General features: G+C 34.2%; 1 protein-coding gene across 4 annotated transcripts in view; it reads left to right on the forward strand.

Moving 5' to 3' along the window:
* The window catches only part of TMTC3 (transmembrane O-mannosyltransferase targeting cadherins 3), a 64327-nt gene extending 41272 nt beyond the window's left edge, over positions 1-23055 (forward strand). For 3 of the 4 annotated variants that reach the window (XM_036459025.2, XM_045588322.1, XM_045588320.1), the window contains 6 exons: positions 46-166; positions 2856-2967; positions 10858-10961; positions 12127-12296; positions 17438-17664; positions 19956-23055. In XM_036459025.2, the coding sequence (XP_036314918.1) occupies positions 46-166; positions 2856-2967; positions 10858-10961; positions 12127-12296; positions 17438-17664; positions 19956-20761 (1540 nt within the window). In that variant the 3' untranslated portion in view covers positions 20762-23055. The remainder of the gene's footprint in view (positions 1-45; positions 167-2855; positions 2968-10857; positions 10962-12126; positions 12297-17437; positions 17665-19955) is intronic. The other variant, XM_045588321.1, reaches the window with a different exon arrangement.
* Positions 23056-27527: the final 4472 nt, after the last annotated feature.

The following is a 27527-nucleotide window of genomic DNA, read 5'->3' on the forward strand; positions in this document are numbered from 1 at the left end:
GTGATATAAAGAATTTTTTTGTTTTTTCTTTACTCTCTTAAACAGTGTATTTAAAAAGTTATCCTGGGTTTGTCTATCTTTGGTGATATTCACTCATGCCTTAAAAACAATCCACAGAAATTGGGATTGGGAATCAGAATATACATTGTTTATGTCAGCCTTGAAGGTAAAGTATTATCCAAGAATGACAGGAAAGTATGTCATCAATTACTTTTTATAGCCATGTCTAAGATGCTTTACCTTTACTTTTAGATATTTAACTATCAATATTAATTCACTAAAAAATTATATAGTTTGTTTTTTATATAATATACCTTAACCAGTACATTGAATAGTACTTACCTGTATGTCCAACAACACATATGAATAATTTCTTAAATGATATAAAGTCATTAGAAACTCAAATGATAAAATGTTTCAATAAGAATTCTGTGATCATTAGTTCTTAAGGTACACATTTTTTAACCTTTTAATGCCTCTGAAATAAGAATAAATCTTACAGTGAAAGGCATCTTACAATTAATTTGTTACCTTTTTTCTTTCTTAATAGTACATAAAATTGATGGCATGTTAGATTCATTGAAATAACATTCTTGACCAAAAAAATGGCAGCCTACTATGTGGAAGATAACCAACCAATGATTAGAACTCTGTAATATTTGATACTTTCAACAATAAAGATAAATTTTTTTAAAATGCTTTAGGAAGGATAGAAACTGGCAGAAAGGATTGACATAGCATTCCTATAAATGAACAATAGAAATAGGAATATGGTCTTTTTAAAAATCACAAAATTTGTTTTCTATAAAAGTTACAAGCAAAGATTTTTTTCAGGTGCTCCCTTGCCAATGCCTCTCTTCTAATCAGTAATTCTTAACTTCCTTTTGGCTATTTTAGTACTCTCCATAGCCTCACTTTATTGGGTCACTGCCTCATTTCAATAGTCTATGTGACTTCTTGATTTGACATCTATTTAAGGTCAAATGACTGTCCTCTTTACTGTCTTCCCTAGCTCAGAAATCTGCAAACAGATGAGACCTCATTTTCATTATTATTAATTCCCCCTTCAGATTACCCATGGAACCGAACCCTATGGTTTTCAGGAATTTTGCTTGTTTTTACTCACATGACAGTGCTCAAAACAACAGCCAAAGTCACTGTAGCTAGTACCTTGGCCTCCTAGATACCCTCCTCTACTTGCAGTAACACCGTGCCCATCTGTAAACTCCGAAAGTACAAATCAACTTAGAACTTTAGACTCAGGGTTCTCTTACAGTAATAGACTACATAAATAAGTCCAGCCAAAAAGTAAGTAAGTAATTAGTGCAATGTTTAAATGTATTCTCATAGTCACATACCTTTTCTTCCAAAAGAATACAAGTAGTACTGCAGAGTTTTCAAATAGCACTATACTTTGATTAATAAAATTTTTAGTAAAATTTGAATATATAAAACTAGAGGCCCAGTGCACGAAATTCGTGCATGAATGGGGCTTCCTCAGCCCGGCCTGCAACCTTTCCAATCTGAGACCCCTCGAGGGATGTCCAGTTGTCAAATTTAAGCCTGATCCCTGAGACATCCTTCTTGCAATCCAGGACGACTGGCTCCTAACCTGCCTGCCTGCCTGATTGCCCCAACCCTCCTGCCTGCTGGTTCTGATTGGTTGGTTTCTATGCCAGTCAACATCTTCGGGCCTATCTTCTGACATGATCATAGAGGTAGGGCTGATCAGCAGCTGCCCCAGGCTGTTGGTTGAGCAGGCTGAACTGCTGACCTGTGGGGGGGAGAGAGGCGCTTAACTGCTGGAGAGGCCCAGAGAGAGAAGCAGGGTCTGATCACCCTACTTCTCTGTCTGGGCCTTGCCAGCAGCCTCTACCACTGCTGATCAGCTCTGCCTCTCTCTGTCTTCGAGAGGTTAGCATTTCAGTCTGCTAGCCTGCTGCATGTTCAGCCTGGTGTTCAGTCAAGTCTTCAATTGTTTTGGATGTTACCACCCTGGCTCTTTATATAGAGAGATAGATGAACTTAGACTGCTGTGGTTTTAGTATGTTGATATTGAAAGGAGAGAGGGTAAATTGAGTGAAGAAGTGTTCATTTGGCTTATTCCTCATCTCCAGGGGCCTCTCAGTGGAACACTGTATTCTAATAGTATACCAAACAAATATCTGTGTTAATTGGAATCATTATTTTTTTCTGGGAGAAAATAAAAATTATTTTTCCCGCTGAAACCGGTTTGGCTCAGTGGATAGAGCGTCGGCCTGCAGACTGGAAGGTCCCGGGTTCGATTCCGGTCAAGGGCATGTACGTTGGTTGCGGGCACATCCCCAGTAGGGGATGTGCAGGAGGCAGCTGATAGATGATTCTCTCTCATCGATGTTTCTAACTCTCTATCCCTCTCTCTTCCTCTCTGTAAAAAATCAATAAAATATATTAAAAAAAACAGAACTATGTTTTAAAAAATATATATTTTTCCTTTTGAGATATAATTAACATAAACTTCTTATTTAAGATGTATAAATATGTGTATATTATGAAATGATTAAAAGTTTAGTTAATATACATTATCTTACACATTTAGACATTTTTTTCTCATTATGAAAACCTTTAAGATCTTCTCCCTTACCAATTTCCAAATATACAACACAGTGTTGTTGGCTATAGTCTCCATGTTGCACATTACGTCCCCAAAACTAACTTACCTTATAATTGAAAGTGTGTACTTTTGGGCCACCTTCATCCCTTATGGACATCTCCATGGGCCGCTCCATTTCTAATAGTATAGCAAACAAATACCTGTGTTAATTTGAGTCATATTTTAATTTTAATTAATTTCTAACTGTATTTGTGTATTTAAGGTTAATAAAAATAATGCCAAATTATGGAATAATGTGGGTCATGCTCTGGAAAACGAAAAGAACTTTGAGAGAGCTTTGAAATACTTTCTACAGGCTACCCATGTTCAGCCAGGTAAGCATTACTAATAAAACTATTAGAATAGCTTATTTTCTTTTTAAAAGCTCAGTTATGTGTGATGAAAATAGAGTTGAGTTTATTTTCAAGCTTTATTTCCAGTGATTTGAATACTACCAGTGTTCAATACTGGCTTATTTTGAATTTGATTAATTGTTAGAAATATGTAAGATATTTAAGGAATTTTTATTATTAAGTTTATTAGGATGACATTGGTTAATAAAATTACATAGGTTTCAAGTGTATATTTCTATATCATCTGTATGTTGCATTGTGTGTTTACTACCCAAAGCCAAATCTTCTTCAGTCACAGAATATTTGACACCTTTTAGCCTTTATCACCTCCCCTCCCTTCCCTCTGGCAACCACTATATTGTTGTCTCTGTCTACCAGCGTTTGTTTGTTTGTTTGTTTGTCATGTTCATGTGTTTCTTTCAGTTTTGTTTCTTTTTTACACATTGGACAGTAATACAACCTTAGAAAAAAATGTTTTGTTGCTCTCAGTTTTATATCTCACATATGAGTGAATTCATATGGGTCTAGGCTTTTTCTGTCTGACTTATTTTGCTTAGCATGACACACTCAAGATTCATTAATGCTGTAGCAAATGGCAAATGATTGAGTAGTATCCCACTATGTATATATACCACATCTTTACCCAATCATTTACTGAAGGACACTGATTATTTCCATGTCTTGGCCATCATGAATAACATTGCAATGAACATTGGGGTGTATATAACTTGACAAATAAATGTTTTCAAATTTTTCAGGCAGATACACAAAAGAGGGGTTGTTGGCTCATATAGTAGCTATAGTATTAATTTCTTGAGGAACTTCCATCCTGTTTTCATAGTATCTGTACCAGTTTACATTCCTAGTGAATGAGGTTTCCTTTTTCTCCATAACCTCTCCAACACAGGTATAGAAGGAAAGTACTACATAATAAAGGCCATATATGACAAAACCTCAGCTAATATCATACTCAGTGGTGAGAGACAAAATATTTTCCTGTAAGATTAGGAGCAAGACAAGGAAATTCATTCTTATCACTGTTATCCAGCATAGTATGTAAGTCCAAGTAGAGCAATCAGGCAAGAGAAAGAAAAGTCATCCAAATTGAGAATGAAGAAATAAAATTGTTGCTTTTTGCAGACAACATGACTATATAGAAAATCCTAAAGACTCCACTAAAAAACTATTAGAAACAATAAGCAAATACAGTAAAGCTGCAGGATACAAAATCAATGCATAAAAATCCATTGCATTCCTGTTTATTACCTATGAAATTTCAGAAAAGGAAAAAAATACAATTCCTTTTGCAATTCCAACAAAAAGAATTAAATGCCTCAGAACAAACTTAACAACAGGTGTGGAGGACCTATATACTGATAACTGGAAGACATTATTTAAAAATATTGAAGAAGGCCCTAACCAGTTTGGCTCAGTGGATAGAGCGTCGGCCTGCGGACTGAAAGGTCCCCGGTTCAATTCTGGTCAAGGGCATATACCTTGGTTGTAGGCATATCCCCAGTAGGAGGTGTGCAGGAGGCAGCTGATCGATGTTTCTAATTCTCCCTCTCCCTTCCTCTCTGTAAAAAATCAATAATATATATATAAAGACACCAAAAAATAGAATTTTTAAAAAACAGTGGAGTTGTTGGTAGAGTGGTAGATGCAAAAGCCTTATAGGAATGAGTTTAGGTGGGGAAATAATTGGAAATTGTTGGTAATGAAAACTCTGAAACAGTGGTGCTAGGCTTGGGGTCACAAGACCATGGTAGGATTTTTTTGTGTTTTTTTTGTTTTTCATTTTAAGGTGGGAGAGTCAAAGCATGTGTGCAGCTAAATCTATTGAAGCTGGGAAAAGTAATAATTCAAGGGGAGGGAACGAATTACGGGGTCAATGTTCTTGAGTAGATGAGAAGAGATAAATAGGACGTGGTATATAGATTAGGGACTTGATTCAGTGTGGAACCACTAGTTAAACCTGGTAACAGGGAAGATAGAATATATGGACATGAATATGGGCAGGTGAATAGATGACATGCAGGAAGTTTCTGGAAGGTGCCCTTTGTTGGTATTTTTTCAATGAAATAAAACCATCAGTAGAGAGTGAAGAAGGAGGGGGAAGTGTTGGAAATATAAGAATAGGAAAAGGTGTGAAGCAGTTTTCTAGGTAGTTCTTTACAAGCTTCAATGGGCCTAAGAATCACTTGGAGATATTGTTGTGTATGGTGCTTGTTCTGATAAATGAAGGTTTGGAGTAGAACCTGAAGTTCTACATTTCTATTTACAGGTGGTGCTTAGCCTGTGGATCACACTTTTAGAAACAAAGGTCTAAGAAAGTGTATAGACTAGGAAAATGTGGTATAATTGCCAAGCAGCCAAGTTTTTCTACTTGGGTTGGAATACTGAAATTAACACTAAACCAGTTGATGTGGTTGTATGTTTGTCTCCTACTACTTTGCTGCTGCAGTGGTACAGGCATGAAGAATTTGGTTAGCTAGAATTAGGATTTTGTCCTATGTATTTTTAAACAAGAAAGGCATAAGAAGATGGTTATATTGATGGGACACAAAATCTAAGACAGTTAAGGATGTGAGGAAGGGTGAAATAATGGAGGGAAGATGATAGGTTTATAGACCTGGAAAGTTTTGGTGTCTGGGTAGAATCGAGCTAGAGTATAAATATCTTTCAGTAGGAATGCTGCTCAAGTGTGCAGAACTGCTTTTTAGGATATGTATCAAACGTGACCCCCACACACAAAATACCATAATTTCCATTCAGAATGATGACCAAAAAGTCCCCCCACGCACACACATTTCTAAAGGTTCTTGGAGGCATAGGGAGTGGCCAGAGGTGAAAATCCTTGGGAGAAAAGACATCAAGGCCACTTGGTAGAAGATTTTGTTCACGTAAATTTGAAATCACTAAGAATTTTTACAACCATGATGATGGAAAGAATGACGACGAGTCAGGATACCTGACCCAAAGATTGGTACTGCAACAAGGAGAGATAGTAGACAATACAATTTATTGATCTGAAATTTAGAGATGATTGATTTTTAAAAGGAGTAGGAATGGTCTGGGGTGGTAAGGCTCAAAGAGGACACCTACCCTTCCTCCTTGCCCAGAGCTGCATGGGATAGAAGAACACGGCACCGCTTGGAAAAGCCACAGTGTAAAGTCCCCAAGGCAAAGCCAAGTGTCAGTTAGAGAATGATGACGAGGAACTTTGTAAAAATATAACTGAAGATCTAGCTACTCAATCGTATCTTCCCTGGCTCTCTGTATAGTTTTGTTTTTCTCAAAACATAGGATGCATATCTCGGATTTCCTCACCTCGGCTTCTTTGAATCTAAATTCTTCACTTCTCCCCTCTTTCCCATCCATCTCGTACCTCATCCTACCCATCTTTTACAACCCTTCTTACTTGGCTTCCTTATAGAAAACAAAAACAACCCTGTATTTTGTTAGAAGCAAATATTGCTTGTCTTTATTTTTTTAATTATTTTCTTTATTGATTAAGGTATCACATATTTGTCCTCAACCCCCCATTCCAATCCTCCTCCTCTCACCATTTATGTCCCCACCCCCCTATTGTCCTTGACCACTGGTTAGGCTCATATGTGTGCACATAAGTCCTTTGGTTGATCTCTCCCTTTTATCCCCATCCTCCCTTTGAGGTCCAACAGTCTGACCCATGGCTCCTTATCTCTGGATCTGTTCTTGTTCATCAGTCTATGTTCACCATTTCCCCTAGATGAGTGAGATCATGTCCTACTGGAAATAAACTTACAAGAATCAAAAATGAGGCAAGCAATAATGGTTATGCTGAAAGGCATATGAATCAGTCTGTAATGAGCTTCTTTCTGGGTCATATTGCTTGTCTTTAAAACTTTTTGTAACTTCAGTCTTTCTTGTGATAGTTGTAATTTTCTATTTAGTACTATATCATATTTATTTCTGTTTATTTATAAAAAAAAATATTTATCTATTTAAACTGAGGAACTCTCTTGGGGCAGCATGAACATCTTACTCATCTTCATACCCTACCTTCTGCATTATCTAGCATGGTCTTAGCCACGGTCAATGGTCATAATTGTAGTAGTTTTAATTTCTTACTTAATAAAGTCTCTTAGAGGTTTTGAGTAGCAGAGAGGTTAAAAGATGTTATTTAAGCCCCTTCAGCTTTATCTCATTTCTAAATCGGGACAGTCATTCTTTCTCATTGCATTGCTGTAAAGACTAAATTAAATAGTGTAACAGTGTTTATGAGTATGTTTAATTTTATTTAATAAGTAGAATGCTTATTATAGGATGTTGCCAGATAGAGGCACTGTTTTAAAATAACTTTTCCTTTCATTGTCAATTATTACTTTTTTGCTGATTTTGAGGTTCTTGCTGAACCTCTCTCCTTTAGTATGACTTCCCTATCATACTCTCAAAATTGCTGTTTCTAATAAGCCATGGTCTAAGAAAACAGGTAAACCAGTATGTTGCAATTTATTATGAAAAAATAGACATACTTAGAAACATTGAATTTGTCATTCAGGGGCTTCTCAGACTAGTCTTTGTTTTCTTGCTATGCTCTTCTTAGATTTGACAAATGAAATGACACATACAGAGGAGAGTCAGAAGTCCTTTTTCGTCCCTGTTAGATATACTGATATAGAGTTATAATTCTGGAGATAAAATCAAGACTAGATATAAACTTTTGGAGTAACAAATATAAATATAATGTTCAAACCCTAGAACAGTATAGCATTGCACAGAGTAGGAATCTGTAATATTGTAAAGTTAACTTAAAAAACAAATTAGTCAGAAAGCTTTTCTTGCTTAGCCAGAATGAAAATATAAACTATACAATATACTTGGACCATGGGATATGCATATCATGTTATATGAACAACTGTTTGCCTTTTTTGTTTTCTTTTTTTTTTTTTTAAAGGATAGCATTAATTGTAATTTTAAATATATTTTATTCATTTTTTACAGAGAGGAAGGGAGAGAGATAGAGAGCTAGAAACATCGATGAGAGAGAAACATCAACCAGCTGCCTCTTGCACACCCCCTACTGGGGATGTGCCCGCAACCAATGTACATGCCCTCGACTGGAATCGAACCTGGGACCTTTCAGTCCACAGACCGACGCTCTACCACTGAGCCAAACCGGCTTCGGCCCTTTTTTGTTTTCTTATGTTTTGTTTTGCTGGTTACAATTGTTTAAAAAGATAAAAGTTTTGCAAAGATAGAAGTTTTGCAGTTGGAATTACAGTTTCCATAAACACCTTTACAAGACAAGGATAGATATTTCTCATGAACCACAAAATAATTTTGCCATAAAATAATTTTGTTTTTATCTAAGTCCAAATCTTTGAAATTGTTTATATCAGAAAAGAATCAAGGACCTGTTATTCAACTTGGATGCCATCAAGATGGAAATAAATGACTTTTAAAAAGTTTTTAGGAGTTTCCATATGTTTATAATTTACCTTTATAAATGCATTGACAGACAAGTTTTGAATAGGAAATACTGGGAAGCAACACACATGCCTCACCCTCAGTGTGGGAATGCTCAGCTTCATTGTTGGTGGCTGAGGAATCATTAGGCTCTGAGCTGCCTGACACTTGCCATTCTTTCTTTACATTGAATTAAAGACAGACTGCTGCTGCTGGCCCAGATAGTGCACTCATAATAGCAAGATTGTTCTTTGAAATTCTATAGCGTTTTAGTCATTTAAATATTAGAGAATTTTACATCTTGTTTGCTTTTCTTACCTCTTCACAAAAAATTATAAATAAATAAATAAATAAATAAATAAATAAATAAATACATTTAAATGTCTTACCAGTAATGCTATTTCCTCCTCTGCAATCCTAAAACTTTGTAACTTATGTCATTTTATTAGCTGTATTGGGTAATCCTTTTGATGCTAAAGTCTATCTAATTGCTATCATTTATTCTTTGAGGAAGTGGGGCTGCTTACTCTAGTGTCTGAAATCTTCATTGATGACAGTATCTCCTCTCTATAATTCTGAGATTTGATTCCAGTGGGTAGCCATTTCCTAGTTTTTCATCCAAATAGATAATCTTTTTTTAAGATTAGTTAGAACTAATTTTAGTAACATTATAAATACTTACACTTTTTTTAATCTAAACTAATTTTTTCAGGTTTTACATATTCTTAGTAGTGCCTGACTACATTGCTGATCTCTATAGTAAGTGGCATAAGTTTATCTAATGTTTTAAAAAATTGAGCTATATAGAAGCAAAGACTACCTGTTGTGTGCACTTGGTAATGCAGTAATTTCAACCTTGGCTCTACATCAAAATTGCCTTTTAACATTTTAAAGACAATTTTGAAGATTCTACCCTTGAAAATTCTATTTGGATAGAGCTGTGTGGGACTAAGATAAAAATTTTAAAAGCAGGATTGGGAATGGTTGGCCTAAGCATTTTTTTTTTTTTAAACCCCACCTCCTGAGATCCCATAAGATTCAGTAATACATCTAAAAACTGAAATCAATCTCTTTCCCAATCTTGTCCTAGTTCTCTAATCAAACCTGTACTGCATCTGACCATGTTGGTGCAGTGCACACAATTGACAGCCTGAAACATAATGTAATAAGATCTTAGGACTGTTACTCTCCTCCTAGGGGAATGCCTAAGATATATATGCTTGGCCCCTATGTGTCCTGGGAGTTGCAGGCAGAGACCTATTCCACAATTGCAAAATCATCAGTATCACAGGCAAGTAGTAATCACAATTTGAAACCTTGTCATGTCTGTTAGAGATTCATGTTGGCTAAAATTTGTCTCATTTAAGATCTCCTCCCTTCTTTCTGTCTTTATTCCAGACCTCTGAAATATTTACTGGGAAATGTATCTGAAACTCTCATATCTTTTATTATATTCGCACGTTTTTCTACTGAATAAATTAGCTTAGGATTTAATTTTCTGCATCAGAAAATTAGGCAATTTTCTGACATTCTGATATTTAAAACTTTCCAAAAGTTTTAAATAAATTAATAGGAATTTATCATCAGTTAAGAGCGATCGGCTGCTGCATATTAAGTAGTATTATATAATACTTGCATTCCAGCCACATTTCACAAACATTTTAGAAAATAAAGTCACAAAGTGTTTTCTTATCTCTTTGCCCCTGTCCCACCATGGCATATTTATTAGTTACAACACTGAAAATAATTCTAGGGATTATGATTATTCTTTTTACTTGTATATCCTTTGTACTTTTACAGTTAGTTGAGCCACACTTTTTGAGTAAATACCAAAGCTCTGAGCTTAGGAAATGGAAGCAAGCCTTAGTATGGTATATTAAAACACAGTGAACAAAAGTGATGTACATTTCTTCATTACCTCTTTTTCTTCTCATGTCTTAATCCATCAAGGGTGCATTCAGATAGTTTTTTCATGTTATATGTGTATTTTCTGACTTTACAGTACTTTATTTTTAAAAAAATATATTTTATTGATTTTTTACAGAGAGGAAGAGAGAGGGATAGAGAGCTAGAAACATCGATGAGAGAGAAACACCGATCAGCTGCCTTTTGCACAGCCCCTACTGGGCATGTGCCCACAACCAAGGTACATGGCCTTGACTGGAATCAAACCTGGTACCTTTCTGTCCGACGCTCTATCCACTGAGCCAAACCGGTTTCGGCTACAGTACTTTATTTAATAGTTTGCTAGTATAGCATTGATCATAAATTATAAAAGTTGTATTATAAGAACTTTGAGGAGGAATGCATGCTTTTGCATTTTTTGCTATTGTTTTTGTTGCAAGAAATATGTCCTCTTAGTAGTTTACATTGAATTCTTTTTCACATATTTGTCAACAAATAATTTCTTTAAAATTTTAGATGATATTGGTGCCCACATGAATGTAGGAAGAACTTACAAAAATTTAAATAGAACCAAAGAAGCTGAAGAATCTTACATGACAGCCAAGTCACTGATGCCTCAAGTAAGTTATCATCATTTATTCCTGTTGTGCCATGTCTATTAAATATCCATATTGAATAAAATTATCTAGATGGAAAATCCTTGTCTTTCCTTCAGTTGATATAAAAGTAAGGTGTACAATGAACCGTCTATTTATTATACATAAGTATAATAAAGGAATAGACTTTTCTAGCTCAATTAAAAAAAATTTTTATATAGTCTATAAAAACTAAATTCATAGTTAATGAATTTTTGATATTTTTATTACAAGTTATCAATGAGTTAAATTACTTTGGATGAAGAAAATTGTATGTATGTACACTAAGCACTAAATTTATCATTAGTCCTACCAAAAAAATAAATGAATAAAACAAAATGAATATATCTCTTGCTATATTGTGTCCATCAGTTGTTATGATACAAGATTCTCTCGATATTTTGGAAAATCTGATCTTGCCCTTGACCTAACTATGCATCATCAGAAAGGTTGGTTTACTCTGGCTACAGTTTTCTTGAGTGTAGTATATATTACTATATTAATATAATACTATATTAATAATAGTAGTAATATTAAAATGAATGGTTTGATAAATGTTTTAAGAACAAATTAGACCACATGATACTTAAGAAATAATTTCTAAGATTCTAAAGTTAAATTGTGTTCAGTGTGGATTTTTATCATATATAATTTATTCTGTTCATTGAAAATTTGGGTCTATATATTATTTATGATAATGTTTATTTAACCTGAATAATCAATTGATAAGATTATTTTATTTCCTAACTCCCCCAGACAAGTGAGGTTTTAGTAAAACTATGAAATACAATTAACCACCTTATTGTCACAACCAGTAAATAAATATTTTGCTGAAAACATGAAAGTTGACATGGTTTCACTAGACAGAAAAGAGCCCTGAGTTCTGTTCCTAGTCTGACATAAACATACTGATACCTTAACCTGTAAAAGTCCTGATTTGTATGACTTCATTCTATTAAGCTGGCAAGAATGAAAAAAATGTATTCTTTAGTGCAAGAAATTATTATTTTATATGCTCTGACTATATATATAATAGCATTGTCTTTTTATATTCTGTGTACATTTTAAATAAGCTACTAAGCCTACTTTATTTTTACTTTTATATGGTAATGAAATATCAATTTATGGAAATGCCTTTTCTTTTGAACAGATTATTCCTGGTAAAAAATATGCAGCCAGAATTGCCCCTAACCACCTCAACGTTTATATTAATCTGGCCAATCTGATCCGAGCAGATGAGTCTCGGCTAGAAGAAGCTGATCAGCTGTATCGACAAGCAATAAGCATGAGACCTGACTTCAAACAGGCTTACATTAGCAGGTATATTAGGTCATTTAAGCTATTGTTATAGAAGATTGAAGCTGCATCTATCTGCATGTTACATTTTTACTATTTTTACTAAATTAGCTTTTCCCCCTCCACAATCTTAGTTGCAATTAACATAGAAACAGCCCATTTTGGACTAGCAGTCAAAATTAAATTGATTTGAAATTGGCAGGGGAGTCCATAACTTATATTAGCAAACTTTAGGTTTTATATGAAAGAAGCTCCTTAGTTTCATTTGTTTCTTATCACCAAATTTATTTTATGTAAAACACCCAAAACTTACATTTTATAATTAATACTTTTAATATCTAACTCTCAGAAGCTTTCTTAAAGAAATGCTGCGAGTTGACTGGTTATTAATGTCTTTACCATAAAGAAACTTTTTAGTTGTCATTAAAAATAAGTTTTTGGTATCATATGTTAGAACTTGATATATTTTCCCATATAAGTGTAATTGTTTGTATTATACTTGAGGAAAGTAGTGTGCTAAACTTTGTTTTTTAGCCTGGCCCAAATACCTAGTCATAATTTATGGCATTGTTTCTCTAGGGAAAATGCATTCAGAATTTAGTAAGTTTTTTATCTCGAGATTATTTGGGAGCCATCTTTGTTCAGCCTTATCCAGTGCTTTTTGAAATTCTCTAGGTTTAGTGGGGTTGTATCTGTAAATCTTTCTTCTGTTAATACATAAAGAATTATTTAACAGTCTCTTCATAAAAAGATAACATTTTAGACAAATACTCATCTAAAATTTCCCTAATCAAGAATATTAATAGGAAAAAAACGTTGTTAAAAAAAAAAGCAAGATTGATAACAAAAAATAATCTTATTCCAAGCATTTCAATAACTTTTTGTATATGTACTTACTATACTATAAATATTAGGTTTGTATGAAATGATTAAAAGGCCAAAGATAAAAAGGTTTCTTTTTTTCCCTTTTTTTGTCTATGAAGTTGCTATTTGTTTGTTTCTTTGTTTATTTATTTATTTATTTATTTATTTATTTATTTATTTATTTTTGCCTGTTTGATGTATGTGTGAAACAATGTTGTCCAATAATAAATGGGTATATTATTTTTGCTGAGTTCTAACAACAACAACAAAAAAAAGAATACTAATAATCATTCATTTGATTTCATTCCTATGCTGATACTTTAGGAAAGAATATTATCATAAGAGTCCTCTTATATCATTGCTTAAATTGATTTGCATATATTAATATGTACTTAATCAAAATGATGCTTTAAACTCTCTTACAGAAAATAGAACCATATTAGAAAGATATATAAAATACAATAGTTTTCAAATTGTGGTCCTCAATATCAGCAATGATTTTCAAAGATATCTGCAGGTGGCACCAGCACCCCTTCCACATCAGCTTTTTTAATTCTTACTCCTCCCCCCAGTGAGTGATCATTTTATAAGAATCCTCCCCCAGGCCTGTCTGGCTCACTTGGATGGAGTGTCATCCCCTACTTCAAAAGGTGCATGTTTGATATCCTGGTCGGGAGATAGCCGATCCATGTTTCTCTTTCACATCCATGTTTCTCTCCTCCCCCCTTCCCTTTTCCTCTGTAAAAAAAAATATCAATAAAATAAAAATATTTAAAGAATGCATAGAAGATAAGAAGGGTTAAAATTTTTCTAATGTTCTATTTTTTGTATAGTAAAAACATATATTAAAATGCCCCATCACTTCGTTTTTCTTTTCTTTCTTAAAATGCTATCACCTCGTTTTCTGACAAATTATCTCCCACTCTGATAGCTATTATTTTTCTGAAGTACTCTAGTCTGATTCCTTTCAAGTTATATTCAAAGTATATACTTTTCTGTGAATACCTTCCCACATCTTAACTCTCTAAAGTCAGGCATGCTTATTTTTAAGTAATATTTGAAAACATATCAAGTCATATTTGCCAAGCCTAAGACTTCATGTTTGAGGACAGTTTCTGGTAGGGTTTTTTTTTTTTTTTCTTTTTCTGTTATTATTGTTATTATTAAACTTATTGGGGTAATATTGGTTAATAATATTATGTAATTTTCAGGTGTACAAGATTATAATTTGACATCTGTATACTCTAGTTTCCTTCCATCCTTATATATTTAACCCCTTTACCCACTTCACCCTTCCCCCAACCAACCTCTTCTCCCTCTAGCAACCACCATTCTGTTGTTTGTATCTGAGTTTTTTTTCTTTTGTTATTTGTTTATTGCTTTTTGTTTTAATTCCATGTATGAGTGAAATTATACTTATTTTATTTAACATAATACTGTCAAGATTCATCTGTGTTATCACAAATGCAATATTGTTTCTTTTTATGGTTGAGTAATATATATAAATAGATTGTTTCCAGGTCTTAGCTATTGTAAATAGAAATATAGATATAGATAAGTTTTTTTTTTCATATTTTTCAGGTAAATATCCAGAAGAGCAATTGCTGGATTATATAGTTCTAGTCTTAATTTTTTGAGAAACTTCCATACTGTTTTCCATATGGCTGCACTAATTTATATTCCCACAAACAGTGTATAAGCTTTCCCTTATCTTCACCTCTCTAACTCTTGTTATTTCTTGTCTTTTTATTGTATAATAGCCACTAGAGGCCTGGTGCACGAAATTTGTGCATGGGCGTGAAGGGTGTCCCTCAGCCCAGCCTGCACCCTCTCCAATCTAGGACTCCTCGAGGGATGTCTGACTGCCCATTTAGGCCCCATCCCAGTAGGATCAGGCCTAAACGGGCAGTTGGACAACCCTCTCATAATCCAGGACTGCTGGCTCCCAACTACCCTCCTGCCTACCTTCCTGATTGACCCTAACCACTTCTGCTTGCCAGCCAGATTGTTGCCTAATTGCTCCCCTATCAGCCTGTTTACCCCTAACTACCCTCCCCTGCAGGCCTGGTCCCAACTAACTGCCTTCCCCTGCAGGCCTGGGTCTCCCCCAACTGCCCTTTCCTGCAGGTCCGGTCACCCCCAACTTTCCTCCTCTGCTGGCCTGGTCACCCCTAACTGCCCTCTCCTGCAGGCCTAATCGCCCACAGCTGCCCTTCCTTGTAGGCCTAGTTCCTCCCAACTACCCTCCCCTGCTGGTCATCTTGTGATGGCCATTTTATGTCCACATGGGGGCAGTCATCTTTGACCACATAGGGCAGCCATCTTGTGTGTTGGAGTGATGGTCAATTTGCATATTATTATTTTATTAGATAGGATTAGATAGGATAGAGCCTGGTGCATGGGTGAGGACTGGCTGGGTTGCCCTGAAGGGTGTCCTGGAGTGTGGGGGTCCCCTTGGGGTGTGGGGCAGCCTGGGTGAGGGGCCTGGTTTTCAGGCCGGCCACATACCCCTGGTGACCAACTGGAGACCCTGGTATCTAGGATTTGTTCATCTTCTATAATTGAAGCTTTGTAGCCTTGAGCGGGGTCTGTGGCTGCAACCATTTTTGTTGGGATTTATTTATTTTCTATAATTGAAACTTTGTAGCCTGCAGTGAAGGCCTGGGCCAGCCAGGGCAGGCAGAAAGCTTGGCTTCCTCCATTGCTGGATAAACCCAAGCTTCCCTCCTGCTCTCTGGCCGCAGTCAATTTCGTTGGGTTTATTTGCATATTTGCTCCTGATTGGCTAATGGGCATGGCTTGTGGGTATAGCGGAGATATGGTCAATTTGCAAATTATTCTTTTATTAGATAGGATAGAGGCCTGGTGCATAGGTGGGGGCCAGCTGGTTTGCCCTGAAGGGTGTCTTGATTCTGGGTGGGGGTTCCCTTGTGGCCTGGGTGAAGAGTCTGTGGTGATTTGCAGGCTGGCCACACACCCTGGCAACCCAAGCGGAGGCCCTATTATCTAGGATTTATTTATCTTCTATAATTGAAACTTTGTAGCCTAGAGTGAAGGTCTGGGTCAGCCAGGCCAGGTGGAAAGCTTGGCTTCTTCCATCTCCAGTAGCAACTCAAGCCTCCTGGTCTCTCCAGCTCTGTGGCTGCCATCATTTTTGGGGGGATTTATTTATCTTCTGTAATTGAAACTTTGTATTATTGATTGGATGCCTGGGCCAGGCAAGGGTAGGCTGCCTAGGCCTCCATTGTCGGGGAAACCCAAGCCTCCTTCCTGCTCCCATGGCTGCAGCCATCTTGGTTGGGTTTATTTGCATACTTGCTCCTGATTGGCTGATGGGCATGGCTTGTGGATGTAGCAGAGGTACAGTCAATTTGCATATTACTCTTTTATTAGATAGGATTCTAACAGGTGTTGAGGTGGTAATCTCAATGGGTTTTGATTTGCCTTTCCCTAATAACTAGTGATGTTGAATAGCTTTTCATATATCTGTTTGCCGTATGGGTAGCTAGTTGATTTATTAATAGGATGGTTTTCTGTTAAGTTGTGTGAGTTCTTTATATATATTGGATATTAACTCCTTTTGGAGATATTGTTTGCAAATATCTTCTCCCATTCAGTTGATTGCCCTTTTTTTTTTTTTTTTTTTTTTTTTGGCAGATTTTTTGTTTTCTTTTGCTATGCAAAAGTTTTTTAGTTTGTGGTAGATCTGTTCCTTTATTTTTGCTTTTACTTTCCTTAAGGTTAGGGTCTAGTTCACAAACTTTTTGACATTAAGGTTTATAAGTTTAGCGCCTATAGTTTCTTCTATTTATTTTATTATTTCAGGGCTTACGTTCCAGTCTTCATCCATTTTGAGTCAGTTTTTGTTTGTGATGTAAGATAGTAATCTAGTTTCATTCTTTTGCATATGGCTTTCCAATTCTCTCAACACCATTTATTGAAGAGACTTTCCTTTCTCCATTGTATATTCTTGGCTCCTTTTTTGAAAATTAGTTATCCATATATATTTGGTTTATTTTTGGACTGTCAATTCCATTTCTGCCAGCACCGTGTACTGTTTTTGATTACTGTGGCTTTGTAGTATAGTTTTAAGTCAGAGAGTGTGATACTTCTGGCTTTGTTCTTTTTTCTCAGTATTGCTTTGGCCAGGTGATCATTTTGAATGAAAACTTTAAGAACCTCAGTTAAAAGGAAAAAAGAAAGCTGTGAAAATATGGAAAAGCTTAAAATTTGTGAAAAATAGTATCTATAAACTGACATGGCAATGTTGTAACTAAAGCTTGTGCTTGATTTTTCCACAGAGGAGAATTGCTTTTAAAAATGAATAAACCTTTCAAAGCAAAAGAAGCATATCTTAAAGCACTGGAGTTGGACAGAAATAATGCAGATCTTTGGTATAACTTGGCAATTGTTCAGATTGAACTTAAAGAACCAAATGAAGCTCTTAAAAACTTTAATCGTGCTTTAGAACTAAATCCAAAACATAAGCTAGCATTATTCAATTCTGGTATATTAATGCAAGAATCAGGTATGTTTTCTCAAAATATTTCTACATTTAAACACATTGAAATTAGAAATATAATAAAACCTTAATTTAAAATATATTACCTATAGCAAAAATTTTATGCATGGATAGTTTGTATCAAAACTGTATAAATGATTTATAAGTAGAATTTTTAACATACTTAAACTTCTTAAGGAATATACACTTACATATATGACAATTCTAATTATTCTTCTGATATATGTTAAGACTGAGTTTTTGAGCAATCTCTTGAGCAATGCCTTATTAATCCTGTCATTTTATGCAGTAAAATACAATCTCATGTTTCTCAAATATAGGCAGTCCTCAGGTAACATCACCATCTCCCATTTATTTATTTAAAAAAAAAAGTTCCGTTATTTTGACATATGTGCTTTATGTTTTTATTATTTATTCACCACAATTAAAGGTCAGGAATTGTTATCTTTCTTTTAAATTTTTTTTACTGTTTCACTTCATTACTGCTGTGTATTTGCTCCATGTGAGTGACGTGGGTGCTTATGTAGGTGGTTTCTGACTTACGGCCGAAAAGCACGTTACTTCACGCCATAGGAATGGATCTCCGACATAACTGAACACCTACTGTAATCTGAATTTGTAAAATTTTTTACATAATTATTTCTAGCATTGTATGTTTTAGAAAAAGATATTCTATCTTCTCTTGATTTATAAAACCAAATACTTTCGGTGGTTTTTTTTAATCCAGTTTTACTGTTTTCTGAGATATTATTGTAATTTCCTATAATTTCTATGATTTAGCAAAAGTTATGAATTATAATGAATCAGGATTTTTTATATATGGGGATTTTAGTACTAAGAAAGCTGTGTATTATAATCTATATTTGGAAAATATAGTTAAAGTTTTAAGTTAATTATTTTTAAAACTTTTGCAAAAACGCCGAAACCGGTTTGGCTCAGTGGATAGAGCGTCGGCCTATGGACTGAAAGGTCCCAGGTTCGATTCCTGTTAGGGGCATGTACATTGGTTGTGGGCACATCCCCAGTAGGGGGTGTGCAAGAGGCAGCTGGTCAATGTTTCTCTCTCATTGACGTTTCTAACTCTCTATCCCTCTCAATTCCTCTCTATGTAAAATCAATAAAATATATTTTAAATAATAATAATAAAATAAAACATTTGCAAAAAAAATGAATGGATCATAAAATCATATTATTTTAGAGCAAGAAGACCTACAAGTTTACTTTTACCAATCTTCTATTTAGTGGATTAGAGAGTGAGGACCAAATAGATATAATAACTATCCCAACTTTATGTAGCCTGTAGTAATTAGCCCAAGATAGAAACTTAAGCCTACTGATTTATTTTCAAGGTTTTTTATAAATATTTTATTTATTTACTATATTGTCAAATAAAAGAATAGAGGAGGGCTTTAGCCTGGTATTCAAAAAAGTTTAAATTCAGAGAAGAGCTAATATTTCTGTGAAATTAGCTAACTTTAGCAATCATGAAAGGGCCTATTATCCAACACAGATTGTGCCTTTAGGTTTATAGTTGTAGAACTTGAATTCATTTATATTTATTTACAATAAAGTTATCTCAATAAATGTTTGTTTACTAAATCCAAATATGTATTTATAAACTTTATACTTAATGGTATATTTTTACCTTTGAATCGTCCTAAAAAATTTGAAGTAACATACAAGTCTTAATAAGATAGAAACATTATCTTACCCAATAATAGTTAATGTTTACTAAGCATTTTTATGTATATCTCATGTAATTCTAAGAAAATTCATAAGTTAACTCAGAGAAGTTCAATAACTTACTTGTTATCTTACCCAATAATAGTTAATATATCTTACCCAAACATTATTTTACCCAATAATAGTTAATGTTTACTAAGCATTTTTACATATATCTCATGTAATTCTAAGAAAATTCATAAGTTAACCCAGAGAAGTTCAATAACTTACTTATTCAGTGTATAAAGTTACAATGTTAGCAGAATCAAGATTGAATGCATGTCTCTTGGCAAATCTCATGCCTCTTTCTTTTCATTCTCTATTCTTTGTTACTCACAGTTAGCTTCTAAACTGTAAGGAGATATTTTCTAGCATTTCATTTCAAACACCTCTCTTTCCTATGAAGACTAAGATTTTCCTTTTTGCTTTTGATTTAGGTACAGCAATCAGTTGTTTTGATGCTCTCTTTTTGTAATCTAACTAGATAAAATATGAAAGTGGCTTTTTTCCTCAGGCTTAATTTGTTTGCTAACAACATAATGTTTTTCTTTTTTTTTTAAAAAAATTATTCATAGGTGAGGTTAAGCTCAGACCTGAAGCTAGAAAACGACTTCTGAGTTATATAAATGAAGAGCCACAAGATGCTAATGGTTATTTCAATCTGGGAATGCTTGCCATGGACGACAAAAAGGACTCTGAAGCTGAGATGTGGATGAAGAAAGCCATAAAGTTACAAGCTGACTTCAGAAGTGCTTTGTTTAATCTGGCTCTGCTGTATTCTCAGACTGCAAAGGAATTACTGGCTTTGCCAGTTTTAGAAGAGTTACTCAAATACTATCCTGATCATATTAAGGGTCTCATTTTAAAGGGAGACATTCTAATGAATCAAAAGAAAGATATACTTGGAGCAAAAAAATGTTTCGAAAAGATTTTGGAGATGGATCCAAGCAATGTGCAAGGAAAGCACAATCTTTGTGTTGTTTATTTTGAGGAGAAAGACTTATTAAAAGCTGAAAAATGCCTGCTTGAAACATTGGCATTAGCACCACATGAAGAATATATCCAGCGCCATTTGAATATAGTCAGGGATAAAATTTCTGCATCTAGTTTAATAGAACAGCCAATATTCCCAGTTACTAAGACTTCAGGAAACAAAATTCCAACCGAAAATGCAAGAGAAATAAGAAGTGAACCCCAACTCACACAGGTAATAAAAACAAGTGATAATAAAAGTTCATCTAAAACCAACAAGCAATTAGGAAAAGATACAGACAGTGAGACCCCTCACAAAACAACAAAAGAAATAAAAGAAATTGAGAAGAAGAGAGTTGCTGCTTTAAAAAGATTAGAAGAGATTGAACGTATTTTAAATGGAGAATAGCATTACATTTTATTATGTGACAATGGTTTCAAAGAACTAAAGTCTATATCAATTGGTTGCTTATGGCAACTTTGAAAAATAGAAAAGATTCATAACAGTCTATCATGAGCTGTCTATATGTAGGATCAAAATAAGATTTTTATTAAACACCTAACTTACAACAGGTTATATATTCTAAGATATTACATAGTTTTCTGAGTTTTGGTGAATATAGCCAAAATATTAAATACAGGTGGTTAATTTGTACCTTTTATTATAGAAGGAAGATTCTTCCAGCAGAATTTAATTGACTACTCTCAAAAAGTCTTGAGGCCTGAATGATAATCCCTTGGGGGTAAAACCAACATTTGCTATTTCATTCTGTGAATTTCTGTTTATTACTGACTTCATTTTTCCTTCACCTGTTGAAATTTGGCTATGAATTGAAAACACTTATTGAACACTTATTTTTCCTATAATGACTTTCTGTTTAACCAAGGGACTTTGCCTATAAAAGAATACTGGCTTTATGCATATTCTTTTATTGATTTTTAGAAGGAATGCTAGATGAAACACTTTAAAATAAGTCATGACATGCGAGGTTAAGAATGTATTTTTATAATTGTGTGCTGTCCTTCACTCTAAAATGCAAATTTCAATCAGGTAAAGTTTTAAATATATATGTGTACATATAATACATTTTTAATGGTGCTCATATATACTGTATTTTTATTTTCTTAACATACTGAGAATTTCACAACATGAACCACATAATCATGATTATCTTTGACTTATATTCCCCAAACTATTCATATTTCTTAGGGTCATAGTCATATTAAGAAGTCTCAAAAACTATAACTTTATTGATTTAAAACACGGTAAGTTTCTCTTTCATCTTAAGATGTATTATCTCTGTAGTGTTATTTGAATTTAAATTTTGTTTCCAAAAACAATGTGATGTTTATTTTTAAACACTAAGTTCTTAATGTCGTGTTATGGTGTATATTTTTATTAAATATTTATTTTGACTACTGAGCTTTCATAAAATTTTAAAGCTGTTTTAATTCTATTAAGTATGGAAAACAAGTTGCTATATTTCATTTGCCTATATGTGCGTGTATAACAGTTTAACCAATATTCCATCATTTTGGCCTGCTGTCCATCTCTAAAAGATAATTAGTAATTGAATTAATAAATTGATCATTGGTTTTAGCATATTGAATCTGAAAACTGTTAAAAGAGTAAATACAAATCAAATTTATTAATTTAAATATAATATTTTTCTTAACTGCATTTCAAGTGAATTTCATAATACTTAATAAAGTTGATATTCACTTAAAATGTTAAAGCTAACCTCCTGGGACAGTAGCAAATTCTCATTATAAAGTAAAAAGCTATATTTTGTTTTTGTCTTTTTTTTTTTAGTTAACTTCTAATTGTGTATTGTTTCAAAAAACATATCCCTGTAACTTTTTAAAAGAAATGTTTCATAAATAGGTCACAAAAAATATGGTTTGCATTAAGGACACACTTGTGCAAGGTTCCCTGAGGCTCTCTCCTGGATTAATTTTTAGGCAATGTAAAGCAAACACTGACAGTAATGGTAGTGATTCTTGATGCAGGAGATTCTGTTATTCATTAAATACCTAATTTCAGTTCTTAAATTATGGCTTTGTGACTCCAGATATACAGTATAGCGAGAATACCTCATATGCTATGACTTGAAAAATGAAATCTGAAATCTGCATTATTATTCTTTACACATATCTTGAAACAAAGCTTCTGGGTATGATCTCCTTAGGTATAGTAGCAAGTGAGTATAGTTTAGAAAAGTAGAAGGAAATCTTTCATGACAGCAGACTATAATAAAAGCTTTGAGCAATATTTTATTAAAGTTATATAACATTCAGAAGATAAAAGATATATTAATATTATCAAATGATTTTTGTAGAAAAAAGAATTTCCTCTTTACTAACTCTTAGAAGAGTGCCTACCATGTAGGAAGTGCTCATATATTTGAATTTTAAATAATTTATTTAAATCAAATTCAACCTGAAATTTGTAATTTTTACAAATCAGTGATTTGCAACCCTCACTTTATATTTCAATAATCTATAGGGCTCTTAATATGAACCCACCCACAACAGTTAAAACTGAATTTTTTAGGGTTGGAGCTTTTAAGTTTTTCTAAAAGTTCCCGAAGTTATGCTAATTTTTGGTTAGAGTTAAAGAACACGGATCTAACTTAATTTTTAAAAAATCCTACTATCTCTCCTGTATTAACTTTTTAAGTAATATAACCCAATTAAGCTTTTTAAATATATTTTTATTGATTTCAGAAAGGGAGAGAGAGAGAAACATAAATGATGAGAGGGAATCATTGATCTGCTGCTCCTGCACACCCCCCACTGGGAATCAAGCCCTCAATCAAGCCCTCAATTCCCTGACTGGGAATTGAACCACAGTCTTCTGGCTTATGGGTTGAGGCTCAACCATTGAGCCATGCTGGCCGTGCTCTCCAATTAAGTTTTGTTTTTTAAATTCCTTTAAGAAATACGCTCTTCTGATAACCAATACAGTATGTCTTCACATAATGTCATCAATAGCTTCTTGGAAACTGCTACACTCAGTGAAACATGATGAAACCAGTTTGCCGCAGGCTAATTGATATAAATAACAGTTACTTTTCTACAGCATATTTCTGGTCATGAAAACCTCATGAAACTTCTAAATAAAGACCCAAAACACTTCTGATAATAAACATTGAAATAAATGTGTATTATACATAATTTATACATACCGTGTTTCCCCAAAAATAAGACATCCTCTGAAAATAAGACCTACTTACAGATTTCCTTCTGAGTGAAATATAAGGCATCCCCCTGAGAAAAAGGCCCCCCCTAGGCTAAACATGAGAGATTTGGTCCACTGATTCTGAAAGAAATGGAGTCACAAGAAATTCACCAGGAAATTCAGGAATTGGATTGTTATGATGATGTTCCAGAAGATGATGACATGATTGTCATTGAATAAATGAGTAAATTCTTGATACTGTAGGATTCACAGTTTGTCTGGTTTTTGTTGACAACTACTGTATTACCATACCATATACAGGTAATAAATTTCCTTTATATTCATTTAACAATAAATGTGTACCGTATTCTTCTTCATGGAAAAGTAAGACATCCCCTGAAAATAAGACCTAGCGCATCTTTGAGAGCAAAAATTAATATAAGACACTGTCTTATTTTCGGGGAAACGGTACTGGATGAATAAAAACAAGTAAGTTAATTAGTTTCCAACCCACTTATTCCAGTTCAATGTCGGAAGGCTGGAGCTGTTCCTAGCGCTCAGAGCACAAGGCAGGCACCCATTCTGGGCAGAATGCCATCCCATTACAGGAAACACTACATACTCCACTCCATCAGACTGGGACTACATAGACACTCCAATTAACCTTATATGCAAAACTGGGAAGTGGGGTGATATTGAGTATCTGGAGAAAACTCAGGCAGACATGGGAGAACATACAAATTATACACAGACATGGCCCAAGCTGGGAATTGATTATTTTTTGCCCTCATCAACATAACGTCAAAATGGTGTTGAACAGGTGGTTCTTGAGGACTTGCTGTATTTATTCCATCTTAGTTCCATCAAGTTTACTTATGCATAAGATGATTATTTCTTCTCTTTATATTCATAATAGAAATTTAGTCAAGCTGTTTAGTTCAGAAAAAGGGAATGTGTTTTTTCCCTTTTGGAGGGTAGGGACATTTTAGCCCAGTTCACTAACCTGTGGTTCAGAGTTGTGAGCACATATAAGTTTGAGAAAGAAAATTTATAAAAGGTGTGTGAAAATTTGTAAAAGGTGTGCACCGGTAAAGGATGTAGTTTTAGTTCTGTTTTACAAAAGAATCTACTCCCCTTGAGTTCTAGGAAAGCTTTGACAATCCCCAAGGGGCAGTTTGTTAATCCTTCACTGCTCAGAAGGAAAAATAAAGTTTTTCATATATTGTTCCTATTTGTGTTTGCCTTTGAACATTCAAAATTGGGGATTTTATTTTACAGTTATTTCAGTAAGTAATTTTATGAGGTTGATGAATTGTAGGACAAAATTATGTTTGTTTTGTATTTACTTTTATGTAAATATTTGGTATGTGACTTGCACAATTTTAATAAAAATATGTCTTTCATTACATCTAATTTGAGGTTTCAATTTCATGTTACAGAATGGGTAATTTCATGTTACCCAAAACACTTCTGATAATAAACATTGAAATAAATGTGTGTTATACATAATTTATACATACCGTGTTTCCCCAAAAATAAGACATCCTCCGAAAATAAGACCTACTTACATGTTTCCTGCTTTAAAGATTTCAATGAAAAGCATTATGAAAATATATAGATTTGTATGTTAACTTATAACTAGAAATCCACATATTTGTCATATTGATTTTTATAAAAACCTCTATTTGTCTTCATGACTAAATAGTATTTAAAATGAACCCCTTTAAAATGTCTGGTACATTTGCCCAAAATTTTATCTATTAGATATTAGAAACTGTTAGCCATCCAAGTTGACATTTCATAAGAAAGTAATTTAAAATTGTATGCATTTTATATTACTGTGGTGTCTGTGTGTACCATATTTCTAAATATTCAGTATTAAATTGATACTTTTAAAAACCTTAACCTGAACTTGCCTTTTAATGTTAAAATGAAAAAGACAATCTGGCAGTTTTATTAGCAGTCATCTAAGAAAGGCATGTTTTAAATTAGCTCCTAATAAGATACAGTTAAAAAAATCTTTACTGTTGAAAGTATTACAGATGCCCCCCCTCTTTTTTCCCTCCATTGTCCCCCCTCAACCCAGGTCCTACCCCACCCCAGGCCTTCACCACCCTATTATCTGTGTCCATGGATTATGCATAAATTCTTATTTTTCCTTCTGCCCCCATTCCCTCTTCCCTCTGAGATTCTTCAGTCTGTTCCATAATTCCATGGCCCTGATTCTATTTTTTTCATCAAGTTTTTTTTTCTTTGTTTTTCCATTAGGTTTCTTTGTTTTGATTTTTAGGTTCAATTTTTATTTTATTTTATTTTTTTATTCTTCAATCCTCATCTGGGGATGTTTTTTCCATGGATTTTTAGAGAGAGTGGAAAAGATGGTTAGAGTCAGAGAGAAATAAAGATGTGAGAGATCCATCAATTGGTTGCCTTCCCTAAACACCCTGACCTGTACCAGGAATCAAGTCTGCAACAAAGGTATACACTGAATGGCCAGATTATTACGATCTCTGACCATATAATAACCTGGCCACTCAGTGTATATCCTATATAATAAAAGGCTAACATGCAAATTGTCCCCTCAACCAGGAGTTCGGCCAGCAGACAGGCCGGACAACCACTCATGTCCCTTCCCCCTGGCAAGGCCGGCTGGACCCCAACCACGCACTAATTCATGCACCGGTCCTCTAAAATTATATATCCTATCTAATAAAAGAGTAATATGCAAATTGAACCTCCATCATGCCCACCAGCCACGCCCACCATCCAATCAGGAGTGGGCATGCAAATTAACCCAATCAAGATGGCTGTAGCTACAGAGCAAGCAGGAGGCTTGGGTTTCCCCAGTAATGGAAGAAGCCAAGCTTCCTGCACACCCTGGTCATCCCTGGACTCCACTCAAGGCTATAAAGTTTCAATTAAAAAAGATAAATCCCAACAAAAATGGTGTTAGCCACGGAGCTGGAGAGAGCAGGAGGTTTGGATTTCCCCGGTGATGGAGGAAGCCAAACTTTCTGCCCACCATGACCTGCCTTGGCCTCTGCTCAAGGCTACAAAGTTTCAATTATAGAAGAAGAAAAATCTCAGATACCATGGCTTCTGCTTAGGTGGCCAGGGGGCAACCATAAAAATCTTAGAGGAATCCACAGGCAGCAAAATCTCAGACATATGCCGAAACAATTTCTTCACTGCTACAGCTCCTAGGGCAATTGGAAACTAAAGAGAAAATAAATGGGACTACATCAAAATAAAAAGCTTTTGCACAAAGAAACCAATAAAACAAGAAAGCCCACTGCATGGGAGAGCATATTTGTCAATGTTATATTTTGTACGGATCTTATATGTATAGGGAACTTATACATCCTAACAAATGGATGGAACTGGAGAGCATTATGTTAAGTGAAATAAGCCAGTCAGTAAAAGAAAAATACCACATGATCTCACCCATTTGTGGATAATAAAGAACATTATAACCTGGTGAACAAAAAGATACAGAGGCTGAGAAGCATCGAACAGACTGTCAAATTACAGCAGGAAGGCTGGGGAGGGTTTTGGGTGTGTGATCAACTGAAGGACTTGTATGCATATATATAAGCATAACCAATGTATGCAAGACAATGGGGGTGGTGGAGAGTGTATGTGCCAGGAGGTAGGGGAAGTTCCATGGGGGGAAAAATGAGACATGTACTACTATTTGTAATATTTTAAACAAAATAAAATAAAAACAAATACTACAAATACATACAAAGAATTTATTCCTTTTAATCTGTCAGAAGAAAATTCTATCTGATGGAACATAGTTATGGAGGGCAAGGCAAATAAGTGCAATAACAAAAGATGTTAGACTAATGAACTAATACAGCAGAAATTAAAATGAATGTAAATGAGTTAAACCTAATAAAAAACTAGTAGTTTTATTTTTCACATTTTAATTATTTTCAATTAAATTTTATATAATATATTGGACTAAGTTGAATTATAAATACAAGATTCA

This window comes from Pipistrellus kuhlii, unplaced genomic scaffold, assembly GCF_014108245.1.
Source record: "Pipistrellus kuhlii isolate mPipKuh1 unplaced genomic scaffold, mPipKuh1.p scaffold_m20_p_3, whole genome shotgun sequence".
Classification (NCBI taxonomy): domain Eukaryota; kingdom Metazoa; phylum Chordata; class Mammalia; order Chiroptera; family Vespertilionidae; genus Pipistrellus; species Pipistrellus kuhlii.